Source organism: Cetorhinus maximus, chromosome 12, assembly GCF_964194155.1.
Source record: "Cetorhinus maximus chromosome 12, sCetMax3.hap1.1, whole genome shotgun sequence".
NCBI classification, from domain to species: Eukaryota; Metazoa; Chordata; class Chondrichthyes; order Lamniformes; family Cetorhinidae; genus Cetorhinus; species Cetorhinus maximus.
The window spans coordinates 44,404,432-44,424,908 of record NC_135890.1 but is presented as its reverse complement, the minus strand read 5'-3'; the positions used below and the strand labels follow the sequence as shown (position 1 = coordinate 44,424,908).

The following is a 20,477-nucleotide window of genomic DNA, read 5'->3' as shown; positions in this document are numbered from 1 at the left end:
CCGCAGGGATCGGTGCTGGGATCCCAGCTATTCACAATATATATTAATGATTTAGATGAGGGAACTAAATGTAATATCTCAAAATTTGCAGGTGACACAAAGCTGGGTGGGAGAATGAGCTGTGAGGAGGATGCAGGGATGCTTCAGTGTGATTTGGACAAGCTGAGTGAGTGGGCAAATGCATGGCAGATGCAGTATAATGTGGATAAATGTGAGGTTATCCCCTTTGGTAGCAAAAACAGGAAGGCAGATTATTATATGAATGGCTATAAATTGAGAGAGGGGAATGTGCAACGATACCTGGGTGTCCTTGTACACCAGTCGCTGAAGATTAGCATACAGGTGCAGCAGGCGGTAAAGAAGGCAAATGGTATGTTAGCGTTCATAGCGAGAGGATTCGAGTACAGGAGCAGGGATGCCTTGCTACAATTATACAGGGCCTTGGTGAGACCACACCTGGAATATTGTGTGCAGTTTTGGTCTCTTTATCTGAGGAAGGATGTTCTTGCTATAGAGGGAGTGCAGTGAAGGTTTACCAGACAGATTCCTGGGATGGCAGGACTGTCATATGAGGAGAGATTGAGTCGGTTAGGATTATATTCGCTGGAGCTCAGAAGAATGAGGGGGGATCTCATAGAAACCTATAAAATTCTAACAGGACTAGACAGGGTAGATGCAGGAAGGATATTCCCAATGGTGGGGGAGTCCAGAACCAGGGGTCACAGTCTGAGGATACGGGGTAGACAATTTAGGACTGAGATGAAGAGAAATTTCTTCACCCAGAGAATGATGAGCCTGTGGAATTCAATACCACAGAAAGTAGTTGAGGCCAAAACATTGTATGTTTTCAAGAAGGAGTTAGATATAGCTCTTGGGGCGAAAGGGATCAAAGGATCTGGGGAGAAAGCAGGAGCAGGCTATTGAGTTGGATGATCAGCCATGGTCATAATGAATGGCGGAGCAGGCTCGAAGGGCCAAATGGCCTTCTCCTGCTCCTATTTTCGATGTTTCTATATCTTTGTTCAGGCACAATAACCAAACCTGATTCAATAATTTCAAAGTAAAGCCTAAGAACAACTTCTGCAGATTTACAATCTATTGTTAATATTATCTTTTTAAAGAATGCATTATCTGAACACTGAAAGTGATCACCTTTAGAAAAAAATCAAACTGTCAGAAATTCTGGTCACTGGAGGATACTGGTTGATAGAGTGCCTGATAATACTTCCAAGTGTTCCAAAAATACCTTGAGTGAAAATGCATGTCTACACAAAAATAATTCACATAAGCCAGAATCTTCTGCTCAGCATGCGGGGGCGGGCCCCGCACAGTGAAGCATAAAATGACATGTGGTGACGTCGGGCATGCATCCCGATGTCATCGCGCGTCATTCTGATATTCCATTCAGCGGGCGCGCACTGGAGTTGGCTGCGCGCCCGCCGAACCGTCAAAGGCCTGTTAAGGCCACTAATTATACAATTAACCCTAATGAGAAAACTGCTTGTCCAACCTTAAGGTTGGCAGGCAGGCGAAGAGCCCAGGCGGCCTTCGCATTTTTCATGAAACCTCATCCACGGGCGGGATGAGGTTTCATGAAGGATTTCTTAATTAATTATTTTTTTTTAAATTAAAATTCATAAACATGTCCCAGTTCATGTGACACTGTCACATGAGGGGACATGTCTGAATAAATTTTTTTTTAAACCATTCTTTGCACTGAACTTAATCTCCCTGAGGCAAGGAGCTGCCTCAGGGAGATTTCTGTGCTCTTTCGCATGCATGCACAAAGGAGTGCAAGCCCTGACTCTCCTTCCTCCCCCCCGCCCACACAGGTAGCACTGAGTGCTTCCAGGTGTGCGTCACGCTGGGCGTGCCTTAATTGGCCCACCCACATAAAATGGCAGCACGTAGCCAATCATGGATGGTGATTGGCTCCGCGCCCGCTCCCAACCGGCCCGCCTGACAGGGAGAAAATTCTCCCCGTATAATCCTGTGCAAACAACGTTTGTGTTTATTATGTATTAATCATGGACCATCAGATTCCCATGGTGTTACTTGTGATGAGTTGGACAGTACGCTGTTCTGTAACTATTGGGGTGAAGGGGCACTAATTTAAGGTACTACCTTTAGATCAAATCCATCTATGAAGTCCAAACTTGGAAGCAAGCTGCAATGATAAACTTTGGGAATTAAAATATCTTACAGAAATGCTCTCTAATAAAATAGTAGTCATTTGTAGAAGCACACTCATACCTCCCTCTCTCTGCACTATGTGATTCAGGTGAACAATGTCTAGGATATGCTCCAGGTCCAGATCTGTGTACTCTTTCTCGCTCATGTCTTCCACTGAGTCCGGATAGATAACCTGATCTCTTAAAGTTCCAACAGACATGTAAGGCCTGTGAATACAGATGAAAATAAATAGTTAAACAATTGATAGACAATACAATACATGATATACCTGCAATTATAATAGGGTAAATGGTTGTAGATTGTCTCAATGAATGCACAAATCATAAATCAGATGTAGAGGTCTGTTCATCCAATTTCCAATGTTCAACTGAGCAAGAATCTGCACCAGTAATTGAGCCTCCAGAGATTTCAATATTAAGATCAGTATATAACATACATAAAACTTGAAGCTTTTTATTGAAACATAAATCATCTTTCAGTTCTTGAGGTTTGAAAGATTAGCTACTCCTGACATAGCAGAAAGCTTTCAAAGTCCCACTTGATTTTGTCTGAATCTTTATATGCCATTAGATTTACATGCATTATTAAGTTGTGAATCTTTAAAGCAGCTGTTCTAATTTGCTTCTATCCTGTAAGATTCTATACTTCTTTGTGCTTTAAAAGAATACTCCAAGGTAAGACAGTATAACAGGTTTTTAACCGATGCTGTGCCCATATCTAACATCCATTCACTTACGTTGGAGGAAGTAAGAGCTTAAAGGGAAGAATACAAATGCTGAAAACACAGAAGTGATGGTGCATTTGTCGGGAGACCAAGGACATTATGGGCAGGATTCTCTAGTCGGCAAGCGGAGGCGGGGCCTGCTCGCCGATGTGTAAAATGACACGTGGTGATGTCGGGCAGGTGTTCCAACGTCACCATGCTTCATTTACATTTTAGTTCGGCGGGCGCGCAGATGACTGAACTTTCAAAGGCCTATTACGGCCATTTAAATAGTAATTACTTCAATTAGCTGAGCTGCCCGTCCAACCTTAAGGTAGGCGGGCAGGCGAAGAGCCCAGGTGGCCTTCGCATTTATCATGAAACCTCATCCACGGGCGGGATGAGGTTTCATGAAGTGTTTTAAAAGCCAAGAAAATTTTTAAAAATAATTCTTTCACATGTCCCAGCTCATGTGACAGTGTCATATGAGGGGACATGTTTTAAAAGTTTTTATTTCCCTCTGTGTAAATTTACACATGTCAAACCGATCTCCCTGAGGCACCTCTGTGCTTCAGGGAGATATCTGCACTCTTTCATGCGCATGCGTGAAAGAGCGCAGAGAATGACTCTGTGATTCCCCCCACCACCTGCACAGGGAGCACTCAGCACTTCCGGGTGCGCGTCACGCTGGGCGGGCCTTAATTGGCCCACCCATGTAAAATGGCGGCCATTCGGGTTCACGCCCCCCGCCCCCTCGCACAACCCCCCCAACAGGGGGAAAATTCAGCCCTATGTTTTTGAAAACATTAAACAGAAAGGCTATAATAGTTTAAGGATGCTAGTAGAGGCTCGCAGATTCCACAGTGCTCAATTTCATCTGTATCGACTGTGGTGAGTACAGAGATTAAATCATTGTGATCTAAAGGCAGAATTTCTGAGAACACTGAAGATACAAATGAGATGTAGCAGGAGCACATCCAGCAGATTGAACTGTTGGCTTGTGCTTTATCAAGCTTGGGAAAATATAATGAACAAGTGAACTTTGTGAGACCCAAAATTGACACAAGTCTTATGCACCCGTATAAATGTTCATAAATGAATAAAACTGAAAGAATATTTGCAAATTGAATTATTTTGAAGATCTGGGGTTAGCCCAAATAACTATAGAAACCTTTAAGTTGAAATGCCTTCTATCACCTTGTTGGTTTTTAGCTTGTATCAAAGGTGTATAATATGCTATTCATGTAGAAGTAAAAAAAACTGTACAAATAAATAATTATGAAATGACAATATCTGTCTGACAAGCAAGTAACAAGATCTTGTTTTTCTGCTATTCATCATTTCAGCTGTGTACACTTTTAAATGCTCAAGATAAAATTTCTTGTACACCTGCCAATGTAGACAATTAGTAAAAGCTGACCAGCAGTTTATTAAAAAGCTATCACAGTCCCACCAAGCTGATAACTCAAAATGCACTGATTATAAGTCTGTGATATGTAAAAATAAATATTCACACAGATCAGTTACAGTTCATAGAGACAGTCTATCCTTTCCAGACTCAATTCCCAGATACACTGGGCAGAATTTTATTTACACTAATCTGCTTACCTTGGGGTGGGGCAAGAGCTGGTCGGGGGCCAGGAACTGGTTGGGAATCAGTTTGTCACTGAAGTGAGCTTTGCTGTAGTTCTTCAACTCAACCACAGCATAACACCCTGCTTACAGGTTTCTTGTCCAATCACAAGGTATCAGCATAATGGAGATTCACATGCTGTTACAGGAATAAATCTTTAGTTAAAGGGTGCCCAGCAGGGGTCAAAATGACTAAACTTTACTTTGCTTCCTGAGGCCTCAGCAACCACAGGAACGGAAAGGATCTTCCCTGGAAGTTCTGCTGAGGGATCTGAACGATTGGTAAAATGCTGTTTCTCAGGATAAGGAGTAGGCCACTTAAGACTGGGATAAGGAGGAATTTCTTCACTTGGAGAGTGGTGAATCTTTGGAATTCTCTACCCCAGCTCAATCACTTAACATGTTCAAGACAGAAATCAATAGATTTCTGGAGACTAATGACATCAAGGGATATGGAGATAGTGTGGGAAAGTGGCATTGACGTAAATGATCAGCCATGATCTAACTGAATAGCAGAGCAGGCTTGATGGCTGAATGGCCTACTTCTGTTCCTGTGTTCCTATATTCCACGCTAGCCTCTCAAATCAATCAGGCATGGATAGAAGTGTTTGAAGAAGTGAGCAGCAAAAGTGTGGTCTCTTGAACCTAGATACAGTGCCCTAAAGGTTCAGTGACCTCACAAGGGAAGCAAAGGTGAGTGGTGTCCTACTTTCAGGTGCCACCCCCACACTCGGACTTCATCATTCTCCAGCACAGGCCACCACACCTTGCAACTTGACTCATTCCTTTCTCTCCAGACATTCTTCACATGACCGTCTGAACAGCCAACACTCAACGTCTTTTTATTGACATCTTGCACCCATGCCTCACAGTCACCTCCACAAATGCTGTCATTGCATTCTCTCTGAATAATCCATTTCTCTAATTCTCTGCTTTTTCTCTTTGCAGAAGAAAGGACACAACTCTAGGCAGAGAACTGGGATAGGCCCTTCAGTAATAGGCACCAGGATGGCCATTGGCAATGCTTTCCCACCGGGGCCACAGTGAAGGAGCTCTTGTTCCAGGATATCAGCAATGACTTGGTGCTCAGACATGTCAACAAAGCTGATCCTCTGCCTGTGGACCTTGTGTTGAAAGAATTGCCTCCTTTGAACTGGATCTCTGTGTCTATCCTCTCTGTCCTGTGGAGTGGCATGGGGCTGAGGAGAAGGCTCTTCATTCTGTTGGTGTTCGGTGTCATCGATCCTCATCAGAGATTCAAGATAGAGCTCCATAAGCTGCTCCCTTGCCATAGTGAAGGCTGACAGCAGGGGAGATCAGAGGAGTAAAGTCCAAGTGAGATGCAGTGACTTCCGAAAAGTTGAAAATTACATGTGAAGCAGTGAAGACGGAGCAAGTGCTTGTGAGCACAGGCATTTCACATAGGCAGCCCAGGTGCTATCCAGGTACACTAATTAAAAGCTTTCCAATATACTGGTTTCAACGAACAATAGCTCTATCTGTGCTCTTGTCTTGTTGGCCCGAGCGAGTTCCACACAGCTCAGGAAACCTGTGCGCTAGCTGAAGCCAGAATGCTGGGATAAATTCACAATTAACAGTCTATTTCCATTTAGAAATTACTTCCCAGTGTCATGAAACTATTAATGTAAATAATGTTATTGGAAATTAATTTTTTTAAAATAAAGATTTAGTCTGTGGGTGTGTCTGTGTGTGTCTTAATTGGATTAAAACCAGGTAGTCTGGGTGCTTTGATGTATCGTAGTTTTGAGATGTAAACAGAGGTAGAGCTACATTTGCATTTTGTTGAATAGAGCATTCTAGAGTGGGAATGAAATCCTGCACCTAGCTAGGAGACACCATGCAATGTTTATATTACGAATAAAATTGGTACTATGAAAGAGAATGAGAATTTACATTCAAAGGGGAGTGTTGGATATAACAGAAGGGAGTTTGTGTGTGCAAAGCAGAGGCATATAAGATCAAAGCTTGCAACTGTCTGCAAAGGAACTAAATTGAAAGGAACCTCATTTTGAATTTGTATGGAGAAAATACCTTGCCTGGTGTCTGCTTAAAGTTGTTGTTGCCTTATTGGAGATTAATTTGGAATTTGTTAAACATTATGATAGCAATAATTTGTAGACATGTGTATATGTTTAATTTGTTGTAAATTAATAAATATCTCATTTAGTTTGATATAAAACCTCTCGAGAACTGGTGGTCTTATTCCTAATTTAGAGCTGCATCTCAAACATACCAATTGAAAATATAGGTTTTGACAGTTGTTTAAAGTTTCCCTCTGGGATTTTAAATAACAGCCTTTACCAGCTGCTGTGCCATAACAATTGGGGGCTCATCCGGGAATAAAATTTATAATTCCTTGATGGTTTCGAATTGGTGAATCTTAAGGTTATGAGTACAAGAAACACTCTGAATTCAGGAGTTGATGAGTAATTTTAGAAGTGGTGAGACTGCCAGATGGCTTTGGCAATTGCTAAGTCTTGTCTGAGAGTAGAAGATATAACTCTGATCGGGTTGGACAAAATAACTAAAAGTAAATTAACAGAGTTGGCAGATAAGTTAAAATTGGGGGTACCTGAGGGTGCTAGGAAATCAGATATAATTATAAGTATAGCACAGCATCTATAGTCGGAAGTGAAACCTGACACTAGTGAGTCACAGGTGGAGGTAGTGAGACTTCAGTTACAAATGAAGATGCTTGAATTTGAACAAGCAAAGGAACTGAAAAAACTTGAATTAGAAGCAAAGGCACAGAGAAATGGCTTTTAAAAGGGAACAGGTAGAAAAGGTGAGAGAAAGAAAACAGGAAAGGGAATTAGAAATTGTGAAGATAGAGAAAGAGGAAAGAGAAAAAGAGAGAGAGAGAGAGAATTCCAACTGAAAATGTTGGCAGTTAACAAAGAGATGCAAGTTGGTGAGCAAGAACTTATCTCCGGAGTAGAATCCAGTGGGGAGATATTTAAATTTGTACAAGTTCTTCCAAAGTTTGAGGAAAATGATATTGCAGCATTCTTTATTTCATTTGAGAAGCTAACTAAACAGATGAAATGGCCACAGGAAAACTGAACGTTATTATTAGAGTCTAAATTAATGGGTAGGGCACATGAGGTATGTACTTCGCTATCAGGAGAAATGTCAGTGAATTATGATGTGGTGAAAAAGGCTATTTTAAGTGTATATGAGTTGGTTCCTGGAGCACACAGGCAGAAATTTAGGAATCTGAGAAAACAGCCTGGACAGACTTATGAAAGGGTAAACAAAGTAATTTTGACTGGTGGATATTGGCGTTAAAAATAGAGACAACGTATGCAGCTCTTAGGAAAATAATTATTTTGGAAGAATTTAAAGATTCAATCCCTTCGGTAGTGAGAACGCATGTGGGGCAACAGGGGGTTGATTCTGTAAGACAAGCAGCAGAGATAGCTGATGATTATGAGTTAGTTCATAGAGCTAAACCATTTTTTCGCCACCCTTTCAAATTGGAAAAGGATAAAAAGTGGGAAGATGAAAGGAAGGTAGGTAGTTGGGGAAGAGAAGGAGTAGCCGGAAGTTCCCAGGGAGTTTTTTCTCAGAATAAAAAGGAAGGTGCTGAAGGTAGAAGTGACATTTGAAAATTGAGGTGTTTTTATTGTAATAAAGTGGGGCACATGAAGTCAGTGTGTTGGAAATTGCAGGAAAAATCTGTTGGAATTATTGGGGTACAGAAAAGCTCTGGAAGTAAAAGTACTGTGGGTTCTGAGGTTCAGGCACAAGAGAAACCAGTGGTTTGTGTACAGATGAAACAGGGAGAATCAGTGATAGGTGAAGAAGTAGGAATGTATTCACAGTTTACTCAAGAGAATTCTGAGGAGCAGGTTGCAGAAATGTTTAAATATTTTGTGTCTGAAGGGAAAGTCTTTCCATGTGTACAGGGTGGAGTAGGTAAAGATGTTAAAATTTTTGGAGACACAGGGGTTTAGTAAATCCGTATTGCAGGAGCAGACAATAATAAATGGGGTTCATGGAGATGCTAAATCTATTCCATTGTGGAAGGTAAATTTAAAGAGCAAATAGAAGAATGGTGAAGTTATAGCTGGAGTGGTGGAAAAATGCCCACTGCAGGGGTTCAATTTATTCTGGGTAATGATATAGCTGGATCACAAATGTGGATGATGCCTATTGTAGTTGAGCAGCCTGTAGGAGTGTTTTCAACAGAGGTGTTACAGGTGGAACATCCTGGATTATTTCCTGATTGTGTTGTAACAAGATCAAAGGCTCATAGGGAAGAACAAGAAAAACCAAGAAAGGCAGGTGGTTCAAAGGCAAGGAAAAGGTGTTGAAATCCAATTAGCTGGCACTGTGTTTGATAACATTGTTCAGGAGGAAAGAATACAGGACAATTCAGCTGAAGTGTTTAACTCAAGGAGGTTAGCGGAGTTACAGAAAAACGATTTGAAATTAAGAACAGTTATATCAGGAGGCTTATTCAGAAACAGAAGCAAAATGTATTTTCAGGGAGATATTTTAATGAGAAAGTGGAGGTCGGATCATGTCTCAGCAAATGAAAGCTGGAGGGAGGTGCACCAGATTGTTAACCCATTAGGGTATAGAAATGAGATTCTGAGGATTGCTTATGAAATTCCAATGGGGCGATATTTCGGAATTAGGAAAACACAAAAAAAGATACAGAGATATTTTATTTGGTCAGGATTGTATGGGGATGTAGTCAAATTCTGTAGAACCTGTCATACATGTCAAATAACAGTAAAACCACAAACAGTGATTAAGCCGGCATCTTTAATCCCAATACCAGCATTTGAAGAACCTTTTACCAGGGTCATGACTGATTGTGTAGGATCCCTCCCTAAGACTAAAAGTGGAAATCAGCATTTACTGACAATAATGGATGTGTCCGCCAGGTTTCCTGAAGCGATACCTTTAAGAAATATTACAACTAAGAAGGTTGTGGAGGAGTTAATAAAATTTTTTACAAGATATGGTTTACCTAAAGAAATATAATCAGATCTGGGGTCAAATTTCATGTCAGGCTGCTTAAGGAAGTAATGAACAATTTGGGGATAAAATAGTTTAAGTCAACAGCTTATCATCCGGAGTCACAAGCAGCTTTGGAAAGATGGCATCAAACTTTAAAAACAATAATGAGAGCATACTATCAGGAATATCCCCAGGATTGGGATACAGGAATTCCATTTTTGTTATTTGCTATTAGAGACGTTGCTAATGCATCGACTGGTTTTAGCCCTTTTGAACTAGTTTATGGCTATGAGGTAAGGGGACCACTGAAATTGATTCATGAGAAATTGGTGGGTCAAAGTTCAGAAACTTTTCTCCTGAATTACATATCAAATTTCAAGGAAAAGTTGGAACAGAGCATGTGAGTTGGTAGGGGACATTTAAAGATATCACAGCAAGTGATGAAAGTGAAGGCAGATAAGAAAGCTAAAACTCGCAGTTTTGGTTCCGGAGAGAAAGTACTAGTTTTGTTACCAGTACATGGTGATTCATTAAATGCAAAATTTAGTGGGCCTTACAGGGTTGAAAAGAAACTGAGTGAAGTAAATTATTTAATGAATACTCCAGATAGAAGAAAGAAGCAGAGGGTGTGTCATGTAAATATGCTTTCAAAGTACTTTGACAAGGAAGAGGAACGAAAAGAGGAATTAGTGATGGTGGATAATGAGAAAGAGGTAGAAGTGCAGGACTCTGAAATTGATTTTCCTCTAATCAAATTGGATAATGAGGGGGTGCTTGAAAATTCAAATGAAATACTGAGTTACCTTCCAAGCAAGTGTCAAAGTGATTTGGAAAAGCTACTGCAGTCACACAAACATATCTGTGGAAATAAGTTGGGGAAGACATATTTAGCTTTACACGAGGTATGCATAGAAATTTCATTTTCAATAAGGTAACATCCTTATAGATTAAATCCAGCAAAGTTTTCACAAGTGCAAAAAGAAATTGATTTCATGCTTCAAAATGATATCACTGAGTCTACGTTTCGAGTCTGTATGACTCTTCATCAGAACTAAGAAATATAGAAATGATGTGAAATATAAGCTGGTTGAGGGGGGTGGGACAGGTGGGGCTGGATAGAGGGCCCTCCACCTATCACAGGCCCTCTATCCAGCTCTACCTGTCCTACTCCCCTCAGCCAGCTTATATTTCACCTAATTTCTATATTTCTTAGTTCTGATGAAGAGTCATACGGACTTGAAACTTTAACTGTATTCCTCTCCGCAGATGCTGTGAGACCTGCTGAGCTTTTCCAGCTATTTTTGTTTTTGTTTCAGATTTCCAGCATCTGCAGTATTTTGCTTTTATCATTGAGTCTAGTTGCGGTAATTGGAGTTCGTCTATTATCCGATGGAATACAAAGACTGTGTGTGGACTATCGAAAAGTGAATGCGGTGACAAAAGTGAATTCATATCCTATACCATGGTTGGAAGCTTGCACTGAGAAAGTGAGGCAATTGAAATTTATCACAAAGATTCACTTGCTAAAAAGGATATTGGCAGGTACTGTTATCAGAGAGCGCAAAGGAGATGTCAGCTTTTATAATGCAATGTGGACTATGTCAGTTTAAAGTCATACCATTTGGTATGGAGAATGCACCTGCAATATTTCAAAGACTGACAAAGTAATTGCAGGTCTAAGCAATTGTGCTGTTTATATTGATGGCTTAATAGTTTTCAGTCAGAAGTAGGAGGAGCATTTATAGCTTCTCGAAGAATTATTTACTCAACTACATGAAGCTAGTTTGGTGATGAAGTTGGCTAAAAGTGAATTTGCAAAAGTGCAAGTTACGTATCTAAGCCATACCATTGGACATGGTAGGGTGGCTCTAAGAGATGCGAAACTCAAGGCTATCGTGGATTTTCCAGTGCCTATAACAAAACGAGAAGTTTTGAGATTTCTGGACATGAGTGGGTTTTCCTGGAAATTTGTACTAAATTTTAGTACAACTGCTTCACTTACTGAACTATTAAAAAAAGAATAAAAGTTTCAGTGGACACTGGAGCGTCAGAAGTCATTTGATAGTTTGAAAACTGTATTAAATATGACACCAGTTTTGGCAGTACTCAATTATGCCAAGCAATTCAAGTTGGCTGTTGACGCAAGCGATAAAGGTATTGGGGCTGTACTGTTACAAGAAGACGACGCTGGAATTGAAAAACCGATAGGGTATTTTTCACGGAAACTGAATATACAACAGAGAAGATATTCAACGATCGGAAAAGAGGCTTTGGGTTTGGTGTTAACATTGCAGCATTTTGAAATTCATGTTGCAAATAATTCATCAGAAACAATTGTTTATAGAGACCATAATCCTTTAAAGTTTCTGGACAAATTTCGAGACAAAAGTGCAAGACTTTTCAGATGGAGTCTATTATTACAACCATTTAATCTACAGGTATACATGTTGTTGGTAGAATCTGTTCACAGATGCGTTATCAAGAGTTTGAAGCTTAAAGGAAAATTGGACATTTTTAAAACCCTGGACACTGAACTGGAGTGTTTTCTATTGATATCAAGGACTTGGTGCATATATATTATGTTAATGGATGAATCTGGTAATATAATAGTGTAATAAGTATAGAAGATAGTGAGAGCTTGGTTATTAAAAATGAAGCTGGTTCAGGTAAAGATCATCCAAATGGTACAGCTCCTATTTTCCCCAATACTGGTACCAGTACCCATTTCTCCAACATCAATCCCTGAACCATGCATTCAACTCCCTAGTCTTCTTTATCTTAGACCAATTTGCTTGTGACTTGTGGTAATAATCCAGAGTTTATTACCTTTGAGTTTCTGCTTTATAACTTAGCTCCTAGAAGCTCACACTCCTTAAGCAGAGTCTCTTCCTAGTCCTATCTATGTCGTTGGTACCTACATGGAGCACAACAACTAGATCCTCCCCTTCCCGCTGCAAGTTCCTCTTCAGCCCTGAGCAGATATTCCAAACCCTGGCACCAGGCAAGCACAGCCTTTTGGACTCTCACTCTTGGCTACAGAGAATTGTGTCTATCCCCCTGACTATACTGTCCCCTACTACCACAACATTGCTATTTACCTCCCCACTTGAATGGCTTCCTGTACCCTGGTGCCATGGTCAGTTCACTCATCTACCTTGCAGCTCCTGCTCTCATCCAGACAAGATGCATGAGCCTAGAACCTGTTGGACAATTGCAAAGGCCGAGGCTCCTCCATTTCTACTTTCTGAATCCCCATAACTGCCTCACTTGCAGTCACACTCTCCTGTCCATGACTACTGGCCAAATCAGAAGACCCTAGACTAAGGGGTGTGGCTGCCTTCTGGTATAAAGCGTCCCCTTCCTGATGCACCGCAGTGTCCAAAGCTCAGACTCCAGCTCTCTAACTTTGAGCTGAAGTTCTTTGAGCCACAGACTCTTATTACAGGCACGTTTGCCTTGGATCACACTGGCATCCCTCAAATCCCACATACTACAGCTGCAATGCATCACCTGCCTTGTTATCTTTGTATAGTGTTTAATTAATGAATTAACTCCTTTCTTAATTTAATTGTAATTAACGCCTCTCGTCTTGCTTGTGCTTTTGTTATTATTTCAACTTATGTTCTACTTACCCCAACTGAAATTCCCTGATTTGGATAAGATAAAAGGAAAATACTCATCAACCAATCACCTACCTGCATCTGTGATGTCACACTTGATTTTTCGCTCCAAACACAGGCTCTAACTGGCTCTTGGCCCTGCTGTTTTTACCTCTCTTTTTCAACCATTCTGTCCCAAAATCTCGCTGTTTTAACCTCTCTGTCCCGAAGTTTCACTATTTTAACTTCTCTGTCACAAAGTCTCACTGTTTTCACCTCTCTGTACCAAAGTCTCACAGTTATAACCTCTCTGTCACGAAGGCTCATTGTTTCAACCTCTCTGTCTTGAAGTCTCACTGTTTTAACCTCTCTGTCCCGAAGTCTCACCGTTTTAACCTCTCTGTCCCAAAGTCTCGCTGTTTTAACTTCATAGTACCAAAGTCCTACTGTTTTAACCTCAGTCCTGAAATCTCACTGTTTTAACTCCTCAGTCCCAGTGTCTCAATGTTTTAATCTCTCAGTCCTGAAGTCTCACTATTTTTAACCTGTCAGTCCGGAAGTCTCGTTATTTTAACCTCTCAGTCCCAAACTGTTCGACAGATGAGTCTCTCTCATCTACTGTAGGTATTGGTTAAGGGATAAATGTTAGCTCCAGCCGCTCACTGCTGTGGGATCTATTGGGGTCATATAGAGGGCAGATGAGGCCTCAGTGTGATCCGAAACATGGTATCTCCAACAGCATAGTGCTTCTTCACTGACGTGTCAATCTAGATTACATCCTAAAGTCTTTTGGAGTGGAATTTGAACCTCTGACCTTCTGATTAGAAACAACTGTGCTACCACAAAGCGTGAATTTCACACCTGTCAGTTTTAGATGGGGATGTTCCTGGATTATTTAAGTAAGGCCCAAGAGTTTAAATGACTCTGGTATCATGCTGAACTCCCCATGAATGACTCCCTCTTGTCTTCTGCTCCAAACATGTCCACAGTAAAAATTAACCCCATTATTTCCAGTTCTCTCAAAAGACTTCAATTACACAAACATGAAGTGTAGTCCTTTGATTCCCTGCAAGTTCCTTATTAATTGACAAATCATATGACCTCCATAATTGAAGAACATATTTATGCCCTTTTGGAAAGAATATTTTCTTTTTTAATTCATTCTTGGGATGTGGGTTTCGCTGACTGGGCCAGCATTTATTGCCCATCACTAGTTGCCCTTGAGAAGGTAGTGGTGAGCTGCCTTCCTGAACCACTGCAGTCCATGTGGTGCGGGTACACCCACAGTGCTGTTAGGGAGTTCCAGGATTTTGACCCAGCGACAGTGAAGGAACGGCGATATGTTTCCAAGTCAGGATGGTGAGTGATTTGGTTGTGTTCCCATCTATCTGCTGCCCTTGTTCTTCTAGATGGTAGTGGTTGTGGGTTTGGAAGGTGCTGTCGAAGGAGCCTTGGTGAATTCCTGCAATGCATCTTGTAAATGGTACAGACTGCAGCTACTGTGCGTCGGTGGTGGAGGGAGTGAATGTTTGTGGATATGGTGCCAATCAAGCGGCATGCTTTGTCCTGGATGGTATCAAGCTTCTTGAGCGTTGAGGGAGCGGCATTCATCCAGGCAAGCGGAGAGTATTCCATCACACTCCTGACTTGTGCCTTGTAGATAGTGGACAGGCTTTGGGGAGTCAGGAGGTGGGCTACTCGTCGCACTATTCCTAAGTCACTTGTCATAGGATTCCTAGCCGCTGATCTGCTCTTGTAGCCACAGTATTTATATGGCTAGTCCAGTTCAGTTTCTGGTCAATGGTAACCCCCAGGATGTTGATAGTGGGGGTTTCAGTAATGGTAATGCCATTGAACATCAAGGTGCGATGGTTAGATTCTCTTTTGTTGGAGATGGTCATTGCCTGGCACTTGTGTGGTGCGAATGTTACTTGCCACTTGTCAGCCCAAGTCTGGATATTGTCCAGGTCTTGCTGCATTTGGACATAGACTGCTTCAGTATCTGAGGACTCGCGATAAGTGCTGAACATTGTGCAATCATCAGCGAACATCCCCACTTCTGACCTTATGATGGAAGGAAGGTCATTGATGAAGCACCTGAAGATGATTGGGCCTAGGACACTACCCTGAGGAACTCCTGCAGTGGTGTCCTGGAGCTGAGATGACTGACCTCCAACAACCACAACCATCTTCCTTTGCGCTACGTATGACACCAACCAGCTGAGAGTTTTCTCCCTGATTCCCATTGACTCCAGTTTGGCTAGGGCTCCTTGCTGTCACACTCTGTCATACTTGATGTCAAGAGCAGTCACTTTCACCTCACCTCAGGAGTTCAGCTCTTTTATCCATGTTTGAACCAAGGCTGTAATGGGGTCAGGAGCCGAATTACCCTTGCGGAGCTCAAACTGGGCATCAGAGAGCAGGTTATTGCTAAGTAACTGCCACTGATCGCACTGTTGATGACCCCTTTCATTACTTTACTGATGATTGAGAATAGGTTGATGGGGTGGTAATTGGCCAGGTTGGATTTGTCCTACTTTTTGTCAACAGGACATACCTGGGCAATTTTCCACATAGCCGGGTGGATGCCAGTGTTGTAGCTGCACTGGAACAGATTGGCTAGGGGCGTGGCAAGTTCTGGAGCACAAGTCTTCAGTACTATTGCTGGAATATTGTCAGGGCCCATTGCCTTTGCAGTATCCAGTGCCTTCAGCCATTTCTTGATATCACGTGGAGTGAATCGAATTAGCTGAAGACTAGCATCTATGATGCTGGGGACCTCCGGAGGAGGCCGAGATGGATCATCCACTCGGCACTTCTGGCTGAAGATCGTAGCAAATGCTTCAACCTTATCTTTTGATGTGCTGGGCTCCTCTGTCATTGAGTTTGGGGATATTTGTGGAGCCTTCTCCTCCAGTGAGTTGTTCAATTGTCCACCAACATTCACGACTGGATGTGGCAGGACTGCAGAGCTTAGATCTGATCCGTTGGTTGTGGGATCACTTAGCCCTGTCTATCACTTGCAGCTTATGCTGTTTGGCATGCAAGTCCTGTGTTATAGCTTCACCAGGTTGACACATCATTTTTAGGTATGCCTCGTGCTGCTCCTGCACTCTTCATTGAACCAGGGTTGATCTGGTATTAATTAGTAATGGCTTGATGGTAATAGTAGAGTGGGGGTTATGCCAGGCCATGAGGTTACAGATTGTGTTTGAGTACAATTCTGCTGCTGCTGATGGCCCACAGCACTCATGGATGCCCATGTTGCTAGATCTGTTCGAAACCTATTCCATTTAGCAAGGTGGTAGTGCCACACAACACAATGGAGGGTATCCTCAATGTGAAGCCAGGACTTTGTCTCCACAACGCCTGTGCAGTGGTCACTCCTACTAATACTGACATGGAGAGATGCATCTGTGGCAGGTAGGTTGGTGAGGATGGGGTCAAGTATGTATTTCGCTCTTGTTGGTTCCCTCATCACCTGTTGCAGACCCAGTCTAGCGGCTATGTCCCTTAGGACTCAGCCAGCTTGGACAGTAGTGGTGCTACCGAGCCACTCTTGGTGGTGGACATTGAGTACATTCTGCGTCCTTGCCACCTCATTGCTTCCTCCAAGTGGTATTCAACATGGAGGAGCACTGATTCATCAACTGAGGTAATCAGAAGGAGGTTTCCTTGCCCATGTTTGGCCTGATGCCATAAGACTTCATGGGGTCCGGAGTCGATGTTGAGGACTCCCAAGGCAACTCCCTCCCGATTGTGCCGCCATCTCTGCTGGGTATGTTCTGCCAGTGGGACAGGACATACCCAGGGATGGTGATGGAGGTGTCTGGGACATTATCTGTAATGTATGATTCCATGAGGGTGACTATGTTAGGCTGTTGCTTGACTAGTCTGTGAGACAGCTCCCCCAATTTTGGCACTAGCCCCCAGGTGTTAGTAAGGTCAACAGGGCTGAGATTGCCGTTGTCATTTCTGATGCCTAGGTTGATGCCGGGTGGTCCTTCTGGTTTCATTTCTTTTTTATGACTTTGTAGGCCATTTCAGAGGGTATGTAAGCATCAACCACATTGCTGTGGGTCTGGAGTCATGTATAGGCCAGACCAGGCCAGGTAAGGACGAAAGATTTCCCTTCTCCAAAGGGAACTACCAGATGGGTTTTACAACAATCATTTCATCATTAGACTTTTAATTCCAGATTTTTATTGAATTCAAATTCCACCATCTGCTGTGGTGGGATTCAAACCCGGGTCCCCAGAGCATTACCCTGTGTAATCTCTGGATCATTAGTCCAGTGACCATACCACAACACCATCACCTCTCCCTATCTTACACCAAGAAATCTAATTGTGGGATAATTTGATAAACAGAATTGAAGAAATGATGCAGTATAATTGGGAATGTTCTTGAAGTCAGACAGCACAATCATTACCTAAAATATTATTGAAGCGCCTATCTGAACGTATCTTAGCTCCAACATAATATTCACACTGGGAAGAACAAAGATAAATAGGTCTGAAAAAGACTGACTGGGATGATACTAAGTGATCTTGCAGTAATATCATTCCATGAACAGAATAAAATTGATATATTGTTATGCACAACAGGTAGGCTTTACTCCAACATGTTAATGCCACAGATTATTAACTGGTGCCAAACATCCAGGTGCAGTTTTTATGACTTTAGATGAGACCAGGAATATTTTGATTCTGGTGATCCTAGCAGAATCAAACATTGTTTTGGTGTTTGCAAGACAATGATCAGAAAACTGGTAACATCTACACCAAAGAAAGGAAGCAGAAAATAGGGAAAATAACATTATTTTAAGTGGTTTGGTTTCCATTCTTTCTGCTATTAGGATTTTGCTGTGGTTGATTCAATCGTTTCTTATGCTCTTAGTTTCTCCTTATTAATAATTTTTCTACATGCTTGCCTCTCATTTCATATATCCCCTACCTCCAGTTGCAATGTGTTGTTTTACAAATCCAAAATTTAAACCAATCAGCTGCAAGAAATATGCACCAATACATATAATGGCCATAATACAACATGCTTGGACAAAATGCAAAAAGATTTTTTTAAAAAATGCATTATCTACTTATGGATAATATATGAACATGAGCTTAATTAAATTAAATAGTCTTCAATTTGGAGAGGCTGCTTATTCAAAGCACATTCAAAGATTACGGAGACCAAACCACTTTTGATAAAATAATAATCACACTTTACACAGTTAACTACTTAATTAGGACAAATGTAAAACAACTTTTAGGAAGAAAGTATAGTGCAAAAAATGTCCTGTAACAAATAGTCACATGTTTTTAAACTTATTCAATAGTACACAATTTCTGCTTATTTAATTATCAACAGAAAAAGGACTGTTTAAAATGATAGCATGCTGACAAATTGGCAACGCTATCAGAAAAATAAAATTCTAAATAGATGTAGTAAGTGTATTTATATTCAAGATAAAAATAAAAATTGTTTCAATGAAACTGAATCCCTCACCTCTGTGGAATATAGAACATGTGCTGAGGAGGTGGTTTGTACAGTACTCCTCCATACACGGGCCACAGACCGCTCAATATCCTGAATAAAGAACTTTTTCCACAGCCATTTGGACCGGTAATAAGGAGATGCATGCCTTCATCAACCTGCAAAACAATAATCAGATGAACCACTGCAAGTTATTGTTCAAGACTTATTGCATACAAATAATTTTTAAGATCCGTTGGTGTCGGGCATCATGGCGAGCGGGGGGAGGACAATATGGCGAGAAGGCCAAAAATTAGTTTGACACAGTCTTGAAACTAGTTTGTGATTGTCCACTCCATCCGTCAATGGTGGGCCGTGTTTCCCACCACCGCATGTTGGGAACGTCATTTTAATATATTTGTATCTAATTATAAGCCCTGCTTGCCGGAATCATTCCCCCATGTCAAATGTGCCACCCACGTCAGCGTGACTTCAGATCGGCGTGATTCATGGCTGCCTTTAAAAGGCGTGCACCTGGTGACCTGAACTTCGAGGGGAACACTTGTGAGTGCACACAACCTTGCACAGCGTTCGTGACCATTGCAGGACATCTAGGAAGAGGCGCCGCACATTCGCGGGGGGCACAGGCAAGTCGCTTTTTTTTTCCCGACTGGATTTCAGTGAGGGGCAAGGGCTCTAGTGTGGATCGGACTGGTGGGGGGGGGGTGGTGAGGGAATCGGCTGTGCGCGTGGAAAAGCTTGTCAAAAGTGAGCATTCTTCTGCAGCTGAGACCATTCAACTGCAGCTCCACTGACATGCTTGGACTGAGCAAGTTGCCGACTGGGCAAGTTGTACAGTTTCCTTGTGAAAGGTGGCCATGGCGCAGTCACTGGTGAAGGCGTTTACAGCCCCTTGCAATGACTTTATTCAGATGCAGACCAGTATCCATTATGGTTCAAGCTAGCAGCGCAGCCTTGTAGTGCAGTTTTGGACAGTCCTGACATCCTCAACTTGCATTTGTGAATGTTTGACTTCTGTGTGGTTGATGGCAACACAGATGCCCTCAGTGCTCAACTCATGTCATGGAGACGCAGCGGAGGTCCTAATAGTTGCTAGATTCCAGAAGGATGATGACAACATGCAGTGAGGACACTCCATAGGCCTTCACATAGCCTCTGTGAATGTCTGACTCCTGTCTGGCTGAGGGCAGCTTGCTTGTGCTCTGTGATCAGAGTCATATCATGGAGATGCTGCCAAGACACTTTAAATGCACTGATCCTTTGTCAGGCTTCAGCACCTGATCCATTCTCAGCCCTTCGGCACCTGGCTCCTTCAGGAGCACAGCAGCACCGATCACAGATGCTGAGGAGATGGGGGGGCCAGCCCAACCTGAGAGCACACAGAGAGAATGACGGAACTCTGTGACGCCTGCCCACGACATTCTGGCAGCAATGACAAGCATCATTGAGGTGCAGGCATCACTAATGTGTCCAGGGAGTGTGAAGCAGGACCATCATTTAGGTCTGAAGGTTACACACTACACAGGGAAGAGGCCCTGGGCTGAGCCACTTGCCTTCATCTTGTGCAGGAACCAAGGTTTCACATCTGAGGGACACGAGCACTGCTCATCATAGCAAGGAGCCATACGCAAGGAGACATTCTTGAGACTTTAATTACAACAGTGCGCATTAAGTACAAGTGATTAACACCCATGCCCAGGCTGAGTAGCTACATCTTCTTAACCTTCCTAGCCCTGCCGCTACATCCAAGTGCTCCCCCAACATCCACAGCGGAAGTGGAGGCAGCCTGCGGACTGCTACATCCTGTCTGTGAGGAGGCATCTCCTGGAGGGCCGAGACCCATTATGCAGCAGTGGCATCCT

At 42.3% G+C, this 20,477-nt stretch overlaps 1 protein-coding gene across 4 annotated transcripts in view; it reads right to left on the bottom strand.

Annotated features, from left to right (window-relative positions):
• The window catches only part of abcd2 (ATP-binding cassette, sub-family D (ALD), member 2), a 146,073-nt gene that overhangs the window by 53,250 nt on the left and 72,346 nt on the right, over window positions 1–20,477 (bottom strand). For all 4 annotated transcript variants that reach the window (XM_078553517.1, XM_078553518.1, XM_078553519.1 and 1 more), the window contains 2 exons: window positions 18,628–18,773; window positions 2,254–2,399 (listed from right to left, as the gene is read on the bottom strand). In XM_078553517.1, coding sequence (XP_078409643.1) covers window positions 2,254–2,399; window positions 18,628–18,773 — 292 coding nt within the window. The remainder of the gene's footprint in view (window positions 1–2,253; window positions 2,400–18,627; window positions 18,774–20,477) is intronic.